The sequence below is a fragment of the Neofelis nebulosa genome, chromosome 4 (assembly GCF_028018385.1).
Source record: "Neofelis nebulosa isolate mNeoNeb1 chromosome 4, mNeoNeb1.pri, whole genome shotgun sequence".
NCBI lineage: Eukaryota > Metazoa > Chordata > Mammalia > Carnivora > Felidae > Neofelis > Neofelis nebulosa.
The window spans coordinates 153,415,524-153,429,072 of NC_080785.1; the positions used below are offsets into that span (position 1 = coordinate 153,415,524).

Here is a 13,549-nt window from a genome sequence, read left to right on the forward strand (position 1 = left end):
TGTCAGCGCAGAGTCAGATGCGGGGCTCAAACTCACGAACTGTGAGATCATGACCTGAGCCGAAGTCGGACGCTCAACTGACTGAGCCACCCAGGTGCCCCCAGCAATAGAACATTCTTATTGTTGCTCCTGACATTTCACCACGACTAATGGTATTTGCTGTGGGGCTTTGGTGGCTTAAGGTTAAAGAATGTCCAAGTTTGGGAAGAGTTTTTACCATTAATAAGTATTTATTCATACCCTTAGTGGTAACCACTCTCCTGATTTGTAATCATTTCATTGGTCTTCTTTATAGATTTACCACTTCTAGCATACCATGTATGTTTCCTCAAACAGCATAGTTTAATTTTTTTGAAAACTTTTATATAAAAGGAATCACGTAGGATGAATTCTGATTACTTTTCCCTCTTATCTACTTTTTATGTGAAATTCATCTATGTTCTTGCTATATATTTTTCATTGTCATCATCACTGTATTACATTGGGTGTTAGGTGAATATACTACAAGTTAGTTATCCACTCTCTTTCTTTCCTTTTCTTTTTTTTTTCTTTTTCTTTTTTTTTTCTTTTAGAGTGAGTGTGCTCATGAGCAAGGGAGAGGGGTAGGGGAAGAAAGAGAGAAAATCTTAAGCAGGCTCAATGCTCAGTGCAGAGCCCAACACAGGGCTTGATCCCACGACCCTGGAATCATGACCTGAGCTGAAATCGAGTCAGATGCTGAGCCGACTGAGCCGCCTCGGTGCCCCTATCCACTCTACTTCTGATGGACATGTAGGTTTTCCTAGTTTGAGGGATATTTCATACAATGCCACTGGGAACATTCTTGTATGTCTGCCTCGTGTACATAAGCATGAATTTTTCTAGGTAAAACCAAGGACGGCAGTTATGGGTCATTGAGTGTGTCTTAAACTTTCTTAGGCAATGCCAACTCTTTCCCATAATGGTATACTCCCACAGTGGGTTAGACCTTAAGACCTTAAATTTTTGACCAATCTGGCTGGTGTGTGGTTTTTCCCACTGTGATCTTTGTTTTCTTCTCCCTAATTACTAATGAAGTGAAGGGACTTTTCATATGTTTATTGACCATTTGGATTTCCCTTCCCATATTTTTTATCTTCTTTATAGATGTCTTTTTTTTCTTTGTCTTGTTTGCATGAATTCTTTATATACTCTGAAAACTAATCCTTTTTTAGTTGTATGTATTGTGAATATGTTATATTTCCCATGGCTTGCTTTTTTTTCACTCTTTATGTGTTATTTGATGAACAAAAATTCTTGATTTTAGGTTAATTGAATGTATGTAAATTTTTTGTTTTGACTTTCTGTGTAAAGAGCACATAAGAGGATTTTCTTTTAAAAATCCACAGGTGGAGAGCCACCTGGGTGGCTCAGTCAGTTGAGCATCTGACTTCAGCTCAGGTCATGATCTCACTTTTCGTGGGTTTGAGCCCCACGATGGGCTCTGTGCTGACAGCTCAGAGCCTGGAACCTGCTTCAGATTCTGTGTCTCCCTCCCTCTATCCCTCCCCTGCTCGTACTCTGCCTCTCTCTTAAAAATAAATAAAACATTTAAAAAATTTTATTTTTTTAAGTTTATTTATTTTGAGAGAGAGTGAGCAAGCAGGGGAGGAGCAAAGAGAGAGGGAGAGAGAGAATCCCAAGCAGGCTCTGTGCTGTCAGTGCAGAGCCTGATGTGGGGCGCAAACTCATGAACGGTGAGATCATGACCTGAGCCAAAGTCAGATGCTTAACCGACTGAGCCACCCAGGTGCCCCCCCCCCAATTTTTTTTTTAATCCACATGTAGAATTCTCCAGTTAAGTCATCTGACCTTGGACTTTCATTTGTTGAGAGGTTTTTGATTACTGATTCATGAATTGGTCTGTTTAGATTTTCCTTTTCATCATAATTCAGTCTTGGGAGTCTGACAGTCTTTATCTTTTAACTGAAGCATTTCATTGCATTTGCACTTAATGTAATTACTGATATATTGGGGTTTACATCTGTCATGTTATTATGTGCTATCTCTTTGTTCCATTTGTTGTACATTTATTCTTCTTACCCATTTTGCCCCTAATTTAATTTAATTTCATTATTTTTTTTAATTTACATCCAAGTTAGTTAGCATCCAGTGCAATAATGATTTCAGGAGTAGAATCCAGTGATTCATCCCCTACATATAACACCCAGTGCTCATCCCAAGAAGTGTCCTCCTTAATGCCCCTTACCCATGTTTTGCCCCCTTTTTATTGGATATTTTTTATTATACTTGTTTTCCCTTTTACTAATTTAGAAGTTGTATGTTCATTCATATTTATATTCTCTCACTCTCTCCGTTTAGCCCAGAAATAACAACTTGGCACATTTAGTTAATACATACACACCCAAGTGAGTTTATCTAACTAGTGAGATGTGAATAAGCTCTGTGGATTATCCAAAGTCAGCTTCTTGGTTTTGATATTGTGCTATAGTTTTGCAAGATATTATCTTAGGGAGAGACTGAGTGAAGAGTACAGGGGACCTCCCTGTACATTTCTTCAAAACTCCTGTGGATCAAAATAAAGTGTCATTTTATCATAATTTTTATTATATTTTACTATAACATTATCATTTTAATTGTGTTATAATTACGTTAAAATGTTTAAAAATAGGGGTGCCTGGGGGCTTAGTCATTTAAGCGTCCGACTCTTGATTTCGGCTCAGGTCATGTATGATCTCACTGCTCATGAGTTCAAGCCCCATGTCAGGTTCTGCACTGACAGCTCAGAGACTGCTTGGGATTCTCTCTGTCTCTCCCTCTCTCTCTGCTCTTCCCCTGATTGCTATCTCTCAAAATTAATATATATAATATATATATATATATTATATATATTAATAATATATAATATATATATATATATATATTTAAAAATAAAACCTCTGTGGTGCGCCTGGGTGACTCAGTCGGTTGAATATCTGACTTCAGCTCAGGTTATGATCTAACACTTTGTGAGTTTGAACCCTGCATTGGGCTCTGTGCTGATAGCTCAGAGCCTGGAGCCTGCTTCAGATTCTGTATCTCCCTCTCTCTCTGTCTTTCCCAGCTCATGCTCTGTCTCTCTCAAAAATAAACATTAAAAAAAATTTTAATAAATAAAAAAATAAAACCTCTAAAAATCTAAAGTTCATGAAAACCTTTTACTTCCTCCTGCATTCTATAAGAACCTTAGGATTGCTACCTTGTCTTTTATGTTTTTGTTTTTTGACTCTGCAGGGGCATCATTATTAATGTTTTATATAGTACACATTCTTTTACATTTACCCTTGTATTTACCACCCTCATTGCTTTTCCTTTCTTTTCTCCATCACCTTCCACTGGAGATTGTTTTCTTTCTTCTGTTGTATATCCTTTACAGTGAGCATGCTGGTGACAAAGAGTTTCTTGTTTTTTGAAATGTCCTTATTTTACCCTTAGTCTTGAGAGATATTTTTGCTGGGTATAAAATTCTATTTTCACATTTGTTTTCTTCTACCATATTTAAAAAAATTTTTTTTTAATGTTTATTTATTTTTGAGAGACAGAGAGAGAGTGGGGGAGGGGCAGAGAGAGAGGGAGACACAGAATTTGAAGCAGGCTCCAGGCTCTGGGCTGTCCACACAAAGCCCGACATGGGGCTCAAACCCCAAAACTGTGAGATCATGACCTGAGCTGAAGTCAGACGCTTAACCAACTGAGCCTCCCAGGCGCCCCTGTTTTGTTCTACCATATTAAAGAGATCATTGCAAAGTTATGGTTTCTATCATTAGTAGTGAGAAGTCAATGTCAGTCTGTTCAATAGTCCTTTAAAAGTATGTTAGTCTGTGCCTTCTGAGAAGCAGATGCCAAGATGGGATTAAATGTACAAAAAAAAATTTTTTTTTAATGTTTTTAAATTTATTTTGAGAGAGAGACAGAGAGATTGAGCAGGGGAGGGGCAGACAGAGAGAGGGAGAGAGAGAATCCCAAGCAGGCTTCCTACTGTGACCACACAGCCTGATGCAGGGCTCAAACTCACGAATTGTGAGATCATGACTAAAATCAAGAGTCACTTAACTGACTGAGCCACCCAGGTGCCCTGGTACATGATCCTTTTAATGTGCCATTGAAGTCAGTTTGTTATGATTTTGGATTCTGCATTTCTCTATTATTAAAAAAATATTTGTCAACATTTTCCTGGCTATATAACATTCCATTGTACAGATAGACCTAATCATTAGGTATGTAGGTTAATTGTTAGTCAATATTCATGAACATTTTTAAGACTTTTTCATTCTTATTGCTACTTGGCTTTTCAGAAAGCTCTACAAATTCACACATCCCTAGCAGAGGGTGAAAGTCTAGGTCTGGGCTCAAATTGGTCTCCCATTCTACTAGTGTATAAATGAGATATCTCTGGAAGGTCTGATTGCAGTAACATGAAATCACTTGTATACCTGTCAGAATAGTTGAAAATAACCCAAATGCTTTATTGTTTTAATTCTTCAAAATGCTGTCTATTTTTCCTCTCCTCTTCAGGGAGAGACCAACAGGATTATAGCCTCCCACACAATGAATAAAAACTCATCCAGGTCGCACTGCATTTTCACCATCTATGTGGAGGTGGGTCTGAGCTCCTTGAATAGCCCAGTGATGGGGGGATGGGGGGGGGCACAGCCCAGTCCCACTGGACCTGCTGCAGACTAGAAGCTTCTCCCTGTGACATCTAACCTCTGTTTGGATGTTTTGTAGGCTCATTCGAGGACCTTATCAGACGAAAAGTACATCACTTCCAAAATTAACTTGGTGGATCTAGCGGGCTCAGAAAGGCTGGGAAAGTCTGGGGTAAGTGGGAGCAGGACATCCCTTCTCAAGCCACAGCCCTGTTTCCTGCACAGTGCCTATGTACATGGGACGGCCCTCATGGGGCATTTGTGTGCCCAGCCCTGAGCTGGGCGCAGTGGAGCATGTGGGCATGACCCCATGGAGCTTTGAGGGATGGAATTAGTGGAGGGGAAACAGCTGCACCATAGTTGCATCCTACCTAAGAGGATTTTTGTAAATATTAAATGAGAGGACAGCCCCTAAATTCTTAGCCAGGTGCCTAGCCCCCCATAAGTACTCAGAAAATGCTTGGTGCTGGTAGTAACATTTGTCTGCATATGAGTAGGAGTGTCCACATGAGTCTTTCCATGAGTATTTCAGCTCAGCTATTCATGGGCTTGGCCATGAATTAGTATAAGTATTCACACAAGTATGCAGTGAGCATTCCTATGTGCATTCAGCTAAGTGTTTGTATGTGTATGATAGTCACAGGATGATTTGCCCAAGTGTCTGCACAAACATTCCTGTGCGTATTCATATCGATGTGACTCTTACATGAGAATTCATGTGAATATTCACAGAAGTATTCATATTCCCGTGAGCGTTCCCATGAATATTTTCATGAGCATTCCTGTGAGTATTAGTATTAGGCCATGATGGAATACAATCCCATGATATTGAGAAAAGAGCTGGCTCTGGAAAGGAGGCTCCGGCCTGGCCACCCACCCACAGTGTTCCCAGTGAGGCAGCCTCCCCATTTGGTGTGAAGTGGAATTGACCTTTGGTTTGTAGTCTGAGGGCCGAGTCCTGAAGGAAGCCACCTACATCAACAAGTCGCTGTCATTCCTGGAGCAGGCCATCATTGCCCTCGGGGACCAGAAGCGGGAGCACGTCCCCTTCCGGCAGTGCAAGCTTACCCACGCCCTCAAGGACTCATTAGGTAAGGGCAGGTGAGGGCGAGGTCCATGCACAGGGAGGAGGGCCAGGCCGGGTCTAGCTGCTGCTGGTGGTAATGGAATTGCTCCCTTCCGGCAGCTGGCACTTCCCTGCAACCTTTTCACTGTGATTCCAGACACACCTTAAAAGGCAGAGTCATGCATGGTCCCCTCTTTCACCCACAGCATGCAGTGCTGCTCCCTCAGAAGCTTGGCTTAAACTTTTGCCTCTGTTGGGACTACCTTCTTACTTCCCCTCATCCCTAACCTGGCAGAATCCTTCACGGCCTTCAAGGTGACCAGGTGGAGGGTCTCTGTCATGCCTCCTTCTCTTCCCCCACAGCCTCCCTGACAGAGGAACAGGGGTTGTGTTTGTCATATTTGTGTCGCCTGATGGCACGGTCTTGGGTGTCTGATTACTAATTGAGAGCCACCAGTAGCAAAGCCCTGGCCCACAGCCCTCTCCCCTGCCCTGTGCCATCTCTCCTCTGCTGTTCCCCCGGCTCCTCTTTTAGGTACATCCAGTGGCCTCTCCCCTTCCCTGCCCTCTTCCAGTCTCACACATGCTTGGGCATGTCCCTCCTGACTCTGTCTGAGTCAGCTCAGGTGGCTGTAACAAAACGCCACAGTCTGGAGTACTTCAACAATAGACATTTATTCCTCACAGCTCTGGAGGCTGGAAGTCCCAGATCAAGGTTCAGCATGGATGGTTCCTGGTGAGAGCTCTTTTTGGCTCATACACAGCTGCTTTCTTTCTGTGCCTTCACATGGCAAAGAGCAAGAAAGAAAAGAGAAAGGGACCAGAAAGAGAGACAGAGTTCTGGTCTTTCTCTTTCTCTCATATAAGGGCACTAATCCCATTATGCCGGCTCCACACTCAGGACCTCCTCTAAACCTGATCACCTCCCCCAGGCCCCATCTCCAGATACCATCACACTTGGGGATAGGACTTCAACATAGGAATTTTGTCAGGACACAAACTCTCAACCCATAGCAGACCCCCACCAGCCTTGAAAGAATCTCTTGGCAGAATACCCACATGGTTCATGGCCCTTCTGTGTCCTGCTTTCTGCAGGGGGAAATTGCAATATGGTTCTCTTGACAAACATCTACGGAGAAGCCGCCCAGTTAGAAGAGACGGTACGTAAAGATAGCCGAGGCGGCCTGGTTGGAATCCCTTCTTGTGGGTTCCAGGGCTGGGTAAGGCTGGCTCCGGGCTGGCTAAGCTGGCATACTGGGCCATAGACATTGTCAAGAGGGAAGAGATCCGGGGACTGAATCAACCAAAATTGTTGCGGGATCCAAATACCAAGTACCAAGGGGCAGAGGCTGTGTTGAGGAAGAGGCAAGGCAGGGAGCAGGCGCACCGTGGGAGTCTATGTGAAGAGGGTTTTGTGGTGGCAAGGACCATGCTTCCCACGGTGCTGCTCCTGTGAATTGGGATCTAGGGCAGCTGATTTCTTGTTCTTCATAATTACACGCTGAAAAATCTTAGAAGCACCACAGGGTTCCAGGCTGTGGTTATGAGGCTGGTGCAAACTGATGGGCATTGAGCACGTACTGTGTGTGCGTATGGGGGGAAGAGCAGCTCGGTAGAGGTGACTTATACGTGGCCTCGCGCCTCAGAGTTCCTTGCCATGGCCCTGAGTAATGTGAGAGGTCTGGACGAAAGAATCCTTCAGAGGAAAAGGTATTTTTCCTGAAAGTGGGGTGAGGAAGGTGGGCACCGAGCTGGCTGGGTTTAAAGGGTTGGTGGTACAGAAAGCAGAGAGGCGAGTTGCCTGGGTGGCTCAATTCGTTACGTGGCTGGCTCTTGGTTTTGGTTCAGGATTAGGCTCTCATGGCTTGTGGGTTCAAGTCCCACATTGGGCTCTGTGCTGACGGCACAGAGCCTGCTTGGGATACTTTCTCTCCCTCTCTGCCCTTACGCACGTGTGCGCGCTCTCTCTCACAATAAGTAAACATTTAAAAACAAATAAAATAAAATAAAATAAAATAAAATAAAATAAAATAAAAAGAAAGCAGAGATGCTTCTGGCAGAGGCAACTGTGGGCCTGATGGTGTGGCCCATGCCGGGAACACCTGGCTGCTGCAGGGGGAGTGGGGGGTGGTGTTCAGGAAGGAGAAGGGGGAGAAAAGACTCCAGAGTCTGCTCGGGTCCTGGCGGCCAGGGTGCCGCCTTGGCTGTTCTGTTGGTTGCTGGGGTGTCATGGGGTTTGAGCAGGGAGGGCTGGGGCCAGAGTTGTGACTCAGGAAGATTAACCCAGCAGCAGGACCCAGGGGACCTGGGAGGGGACAAGCTTAGGAGACCCAGAGGCAGGAATATGGGCTCTAATGGCTGAGGCAGTGACACAGGTGAGCTCACACAACTGGGCATTCCGGCTGAGTCTTCCCTTCTTCCTCTGAAGGGCCACTCATCATAAATAAGACAGATTTGGAAAGTGCTCCATAGACATTTTGTCAGGTGTGGATGTTTAAGGCAAGCCTCAGTCATCTGGCGAATCCACTTAGGTGAAACAGGTCCTTTCCAGGCACGTTGCAGGGCAAGATGCTCCTGCAGGGCCTCCCAGTTTCTTGCATCAGGGACCATTCCAGCTTCCAGAGAGAGCGCCCTGGGGCTTGGGAGGCCGGGGAGGGAGCTCCCACTGACGTGCAGGCAGCATCCCCAGGGGGGGAAGGCTTCAGGAACCGCATAGTATAACAAAGCACGAGTGAACCCCGAGAGGAGCCATATGAAAATTGGGCCTCCTGACTGCCTTGTTGAGCAATGCCCTCCAAGACGGTGGAAGGCCCCTCTCTCTCATTCCCACCCCTGAGATGGTCACCGCATAGAAAGCCATTCTGCTGGTACCCCGCCATCCCATCCTGTGACCCAGGACGGTGCCCATGGAGCCCAGAGGAGCTGCTGGAGGGGCCTCAGGGGGTTGGGACGAAGGCATATTGGGGTGTGGAAGCTAATGAGTCTCTTCTCCAAATGCTTTAAAACCTTGACAGTGTTCCTGTCGTGGATCACATTGCTTTATTCAGGGCCGCTGCACGTATGTGTGGGAGTAAACACAGCAAGGGGGTCGTGGCCACACTCGCTGCTGTGTTTGGAGCAGGAGAGTCCGAATCCACCCCACACAGAAGCAGCTCCGACTAGTGACAGGGGCCTCCTCCGGAGGACCTCCTGCCAGCTCCATCCAGAGCACACCACCCACCTCTTCATGAAGTCTCCCTGACTTTACAGAGAAGCTACAAAACCTGTTTGAGGTCGCGTGGTGGGTCAGCGGTAGGGTTCTTAATCACCAGGGTGGACTGAAGAGCGCTTTCGGGCCTTCTTCTGGGCCACTTCTGGGTGGCCCTCCCCCAGGCCCGCCCCCCTGTTTCGGGGCCCTGCGACAGCCCACCATCGTGTGAGGCTGGGATCTCAGGGCCCGCCCCATGCTACCACTGGCAGTTCCTCGTTGCCAAGGGACAGTCCTCCACCTGTCGTGTAACATCGGTGCAGTGGGGCACAGTGCCGGGGCTGTTTCTCAAGTGCCTACTTACGTGGCTGCCTCCTGGGCCTGCGGCCATAATTACCCCTGCCTGGCTGCCCCTCCAGAGGGACTCGGGTGGAACTCCCAAGGAGACCCCACACTTCACATTGGAGTAGACTTATATGCAGAAATTCGTCTTTCCTAGTGGACTCCTTTGGCCTGTTTTGAAAATATCTCTATTCATAAGCAATTGGCCAAAGACATAGAGGGCTGTCTGATCTGTTTTTCAGCTGTCTTCACTGCGGTTTGCCAGCAGGATGAAACTGGTCACCACTGAGCCTGCCATCAACGAAAAGTATGATGCTGAGGTAGTAAGGGGTTTGTGGGCAGATGTCTCACCGTGGAGGTGTGTGGGTTTGCTGCCTGGGTCACACAAGCCTGGCTTCCCTTCCTGCCTCATTGAGATCCTGGGTCAGTCCCTTTCCACTCTGGGACAGGCTAGAGTCTTCAGAGCCCCTGGAGAACCCCCCCCCCCACTTGGGGGCCACCGCACAGGTGAAAGGACTAGGTCAGGTCCCCACCCAGTTCATGTGTGAGGCTTCAGGGCCTCTGACTACCCTGGGCTTCTATATGAGAGTTCCTTAGAGCTGTTTCAGAGTTCAGTCAGTGTGGACCATCTCTCAGACTCCTCTGGTTATAACGCTACAGAACCTCTTTGCTGCCAACCTGTGTGATCCCTCTCAGCAAGCACAGCTGACTGATCAGAAGGAGCGCTCAGCACCACCACCAGGGAGGTGTAGGTTGAAACCTTAGTGAAAGTCCACCCTTAGACTAGCAAAAATTAGCACGTTTCCACAATGCAGAGTGGTGGCGAGAATGTGCAGAAACCAGAGCCTTTGTCTGTTCCTGGCCAGAGCATAATCTATAAAATTGCTTTCGAGAGCATCTTGGCAACTTCTTGTAAAGTAAAAACTCATTTACCTCATTTTCCTTCAGGATGCTTGTGGAATCATGGTTACCAGAGACAGGAGCACGTATGTGCCCTGAGCTCATGACAAAGTAGTTAAACCTTCCAGATTCCAAATCCTAAAGGAAAATAGTGGTCCCCGTGGCTCTGTGTAACTAACCCATGGTTTGGAGGTTGAGGAGGGGGGGTGGGTTAGAGCAGTGGCTCTCAGACCCTGGTAGCAGAACCCCAGGCTGGCTTCTTTTTTTTTTTTTTTTAATGTTTGTTTGTTTGTTTGTTTGTTTGTTTGTTTGTTTGTTTTGAGAGAGAGAATGTGAGGGGGCAACAGGCAGAGAGAGAGGTGAGAAAGAATCCCAAGCAAGCTCCATACCATCAGAGCAGAGCCCCACACAGGGCTTCACCTCAGGAACTGTGAGATCATGACCTGAGAAGAAACCTGGAGCCTGTCGCTTAATCGCCTGAGCCACCCAGGAGCCCCTCTAGGCAGGCTTCTGGAACCACAGGTCACTGAACCCATTCAGAGTTCCTGATTCCATTGGCCAAAGGGTGAGGCCTAAGGATTCACGTTTCTAATAAGTTTCCAGATGCTGCTGCTGCTGCTCTTCCGGGGCCACACTCAAGAACCACTGGCACAGTAGTTAAGAGCCATGGCCCCCACATTGGGGGTTCAGCAACCTGCTCTTTCCTTCCATCAGCTGTACAGCCTCAGCAAGATACTTATTCTTAGTAAGCCACCATTTCTTCAATAGTAAATTGGGGGAGTGGCAGAATCCACTCTCTAAGAGAGGCTGTGGAGAATCATACAATGGGGAGAAACCTCTTACCACAGTGCTGTTGTGGAGTGAATGCTCAGTAAATGTTAGCTAGCGCGCTGCTCGCTCTATGGGTCAGCAGTGTTCCCTTTCCCGGTGGACAGTCTGGAGGCGGTCCCCACATATGTATGTGAAGAGCCTCGAGGCAGAACGGTGCCTGTGCTGCTCATTGTACTAGTGAGCAGCTGGGCACGGGACCGCTAGCCCTTCACCAGAGAGGAGCTGAGTGAGTCAGGGAGGGAGAGAGCCAGGGCTCGAGCTGCCAGCTGGATAATCTCAAGCGGGATTGAAGCGGGCCAAATGGTAGCATCTGTCTAAACACATGTGAAGCATAGCTGAATATCGTTCATCGATACATGTGTGTGCATTTAAAAAAAGCAACAACAACAAAACACAGGGGCGAAAAGACCAACCTGAGGCTGGGGGTTCCCTCTGGGATGTCGGAGGGGCGGTGGACTTGGAGAGAGGTACATAGGGGCTGCATATTTGTCTGCAGTGTTTTATTTCTTTAAAAAGGTGGGGGGGGCACCTGGGTGCCTCAGTTGGTTAAGTGTCTGACTCGATCTAAGCTCAGGTCTTGATCTCAAGGGCTGTGAGTTCAAACTCTGCAATGGGCTCCATGCTGGGTGCGAAGCCTACTTAAAAAATGAAAATTTTTTTTAATTAAAAAAATTTAAGGGGCGCCTGGGTGGCTCAGTCGGTTAAGTGTTCGACTTCAGCTCAGGTCATGATCTCGCCGTCTGTGAGTTCGAGCCCCGCATCGGGCTCTGTGCTGACAGCTCAGAGCCTGGAGCCTGCTTCGGATTCTATTCCTCCCTCTCTCTCTGTCCTTCCCCTGCTCATGCTCTGTCTCTCTCTGTCTCAAAAATAAATAAAAACATTTAAAAAAATTTTTTTTAAATTAAAAAAGAGCTTATCGGGCTCTGCACTGAAAGGGCAGAACCTGCTTGGGATTTTCTCTCTCTCCCTTTTTCTCTGTCCCTCATGCTCTCTCTCTCTCTCTCTCTCTCTCTCAAGATAAGTAAACTTAAAAAATGATAAGCATTTATAAGCATGAGTTCTTGAGAGAGGCATGGAAAATTACCTGGGCTGCCGCCTTCCATAGACCACAGCCGGTCTGCCTGTGTTATTTCTAGCGCCCTCTTCAGTATAGATGCCTGTTTTCTGGACCATGGGGTAGGTTCTGTGGAATTGCCTCAGAGTTTTCACCTATGGACTAGGAGGCTGGACTGATGACCTCCAGGTGACCCTTGTACTCTGTCAGTCTGTGATTCTGTGAGGTGGTGTAAAGGTTGTGAGCCTTGGGTGTAAACAGGCAGCAGACAAACACTTGACATTCTGCTCTGCTGAGAGAAGATCATACCTGCAGGCTGCAGTGGGGTCAACCAGGGAAGTTTCCCGAGTGGAGAGGTGCTCCTAGCCTGGTGTGCTGTTTAAACAGAAGGTGCTGAATTATCCTCATTATGTTTATGATGAAAACCCCTGACCGTCAGGGAACTTACTTGAGTCTGTGCTGTTTCCAAGGCATTAGTTCCATCCAGAAAATGTCCCTGGTCTTTAAAGGCATTGGTCAGGTTCGTGTTCCATCTGAGATACAAAAAAAAAAAAAAAAGGAGTTGGTCAGCCAGGAGGTGCTGCCAGGCCCTGTTCTGTGGGGTCTGGTGCTCCAGCCCTGTGTTTCCAAGCAGCTTCTTTCCATTCGGTACAGGAGGGCGAGTCTGCCAGTCATGAGGAGAAGCACCTATGGTCTCAGGATGTGACATGGAGGCTGGTTACAGGGGGAGCCAATGACCCATTTCCTCACATCACCTGATTGGCCCAGAGATCTAAGCCTGGCTCCCCGCACCACACTGGACAGTCATCCAGCTGGAGGCCCTCAACAGCCCGACTTTCCCTAGCGGCGGCATGATGTATTTTTTAGAACTGAGATCCCTCAGCTGAGGGGAGGGGCTTGGCCACCAAGCCTCTCCCGTTGACCTCATAGGAAGTCTACCTGAAGGAGAACCTCTTGGGGCTTCCCAGAGGGGCAGAGCCGGGATTTGGACCCTGGTCATGTGCTTTGAGTCTTAGGCTTTGTGCCCTGAATTGCCACAAAGACACCAGAATGCCAGGGTTCTGTCACCTCTCGCTGCAGACTGGTCACAGCCCTGGTCACCAGTACCAGGATGCAGTTGTCAGGGGCTCCCTCCAGTGGCCATTTTTTGACAACTGAAGAACGCCCTGTTGTTCACAGAGAAGGTTCTCAGCATAAAATCCCTTGTGCCTCTCATTTGAAAGACAACAGGACAGTATCCATCAAATGTAAAATGACTCAGCAATTCTGTTTCTAGAAATATGTCATTTATCCATTCACCTAAAATCTATAGAGCACTTACCATGTGCCAGGCACTTTTTGAAGCACCTGGAGTGTGTTAATATACAAAAAACACAAATCTGTGTCCTCAAAGAGCTGACTACTGGGGGTGGGAGAGAGAGATACGATAAATATAAGAAATAAATGAGCCTGGCTGGCTTAGTTGGGAGAGCATATAATTCTATTTAAAAAAAATTTTTTTT

At 46.8% G+C, this 13,549-nt stretch overlaps 1 protein-coding gene and 1 long non-coding RNA gene across 17 annotated transcripts in view; one reads left to right on the top strand and one right to left on the bottom strand.

The window, feature by feature from the left end:
• Nucleotides 1-13,549, top strand: part of KIF9 (kinesin family member 9) — a 54,451-nt gene that overhangs the window by 13,796 nt on the left and 27,106 nt on the right. For 14 of the 15 annotated variants that reach the window (XM_058727168.1, XM_058727161.1, XM_058727163.1 and 11 more), the window contains 5 exons: nt 4,534-4,617; nt 4,747-4,839; nt 5,611-5,758; nt 6,829-6,893; nt 9,505-9,582. In XM_058727168.1, the coding sequence (XP_058583151.1) occupies nt 4,534-4,617; nt 4,747-4,839; nt 5,611-5,758; nt 6,829-6,893; nt 9,505-9,582 (468 nt within the window). The remainder of the gene's footprint in view (nt 1-4,533; nt 4,618-4,746; nt 4,840-5,610; nt 5,759-6,828; nt 6,894-9,504; nt 9,583-13,549) is intronic. The other variant, XM_058727166.1, reaches the window with a different exon arrangement.
• The window catches only part of LOC131510249 (uncharacterized), an 84,269-nt gene continuing 77,111 nt past the window's right edge, over nt 6,392-13,549 (bottom strand). Inside the window, exons 5-6 of one of the 2 annotated variants that reach the window (XR_009260957.1) lie at nt 12,496-12,580; nt 6,392-6,514 (exon numbers count right to left, since the gene is read on the bottom strand). This is a non-coding gene — a long non-coding RNA (uncharacterized LOC131510249). Of the gene's footprint in view, nt 12,581-13,549 lie in introns of both variants that reach the window. The other variant, XR_009260956.1, reaches the window with a different exon arrangement.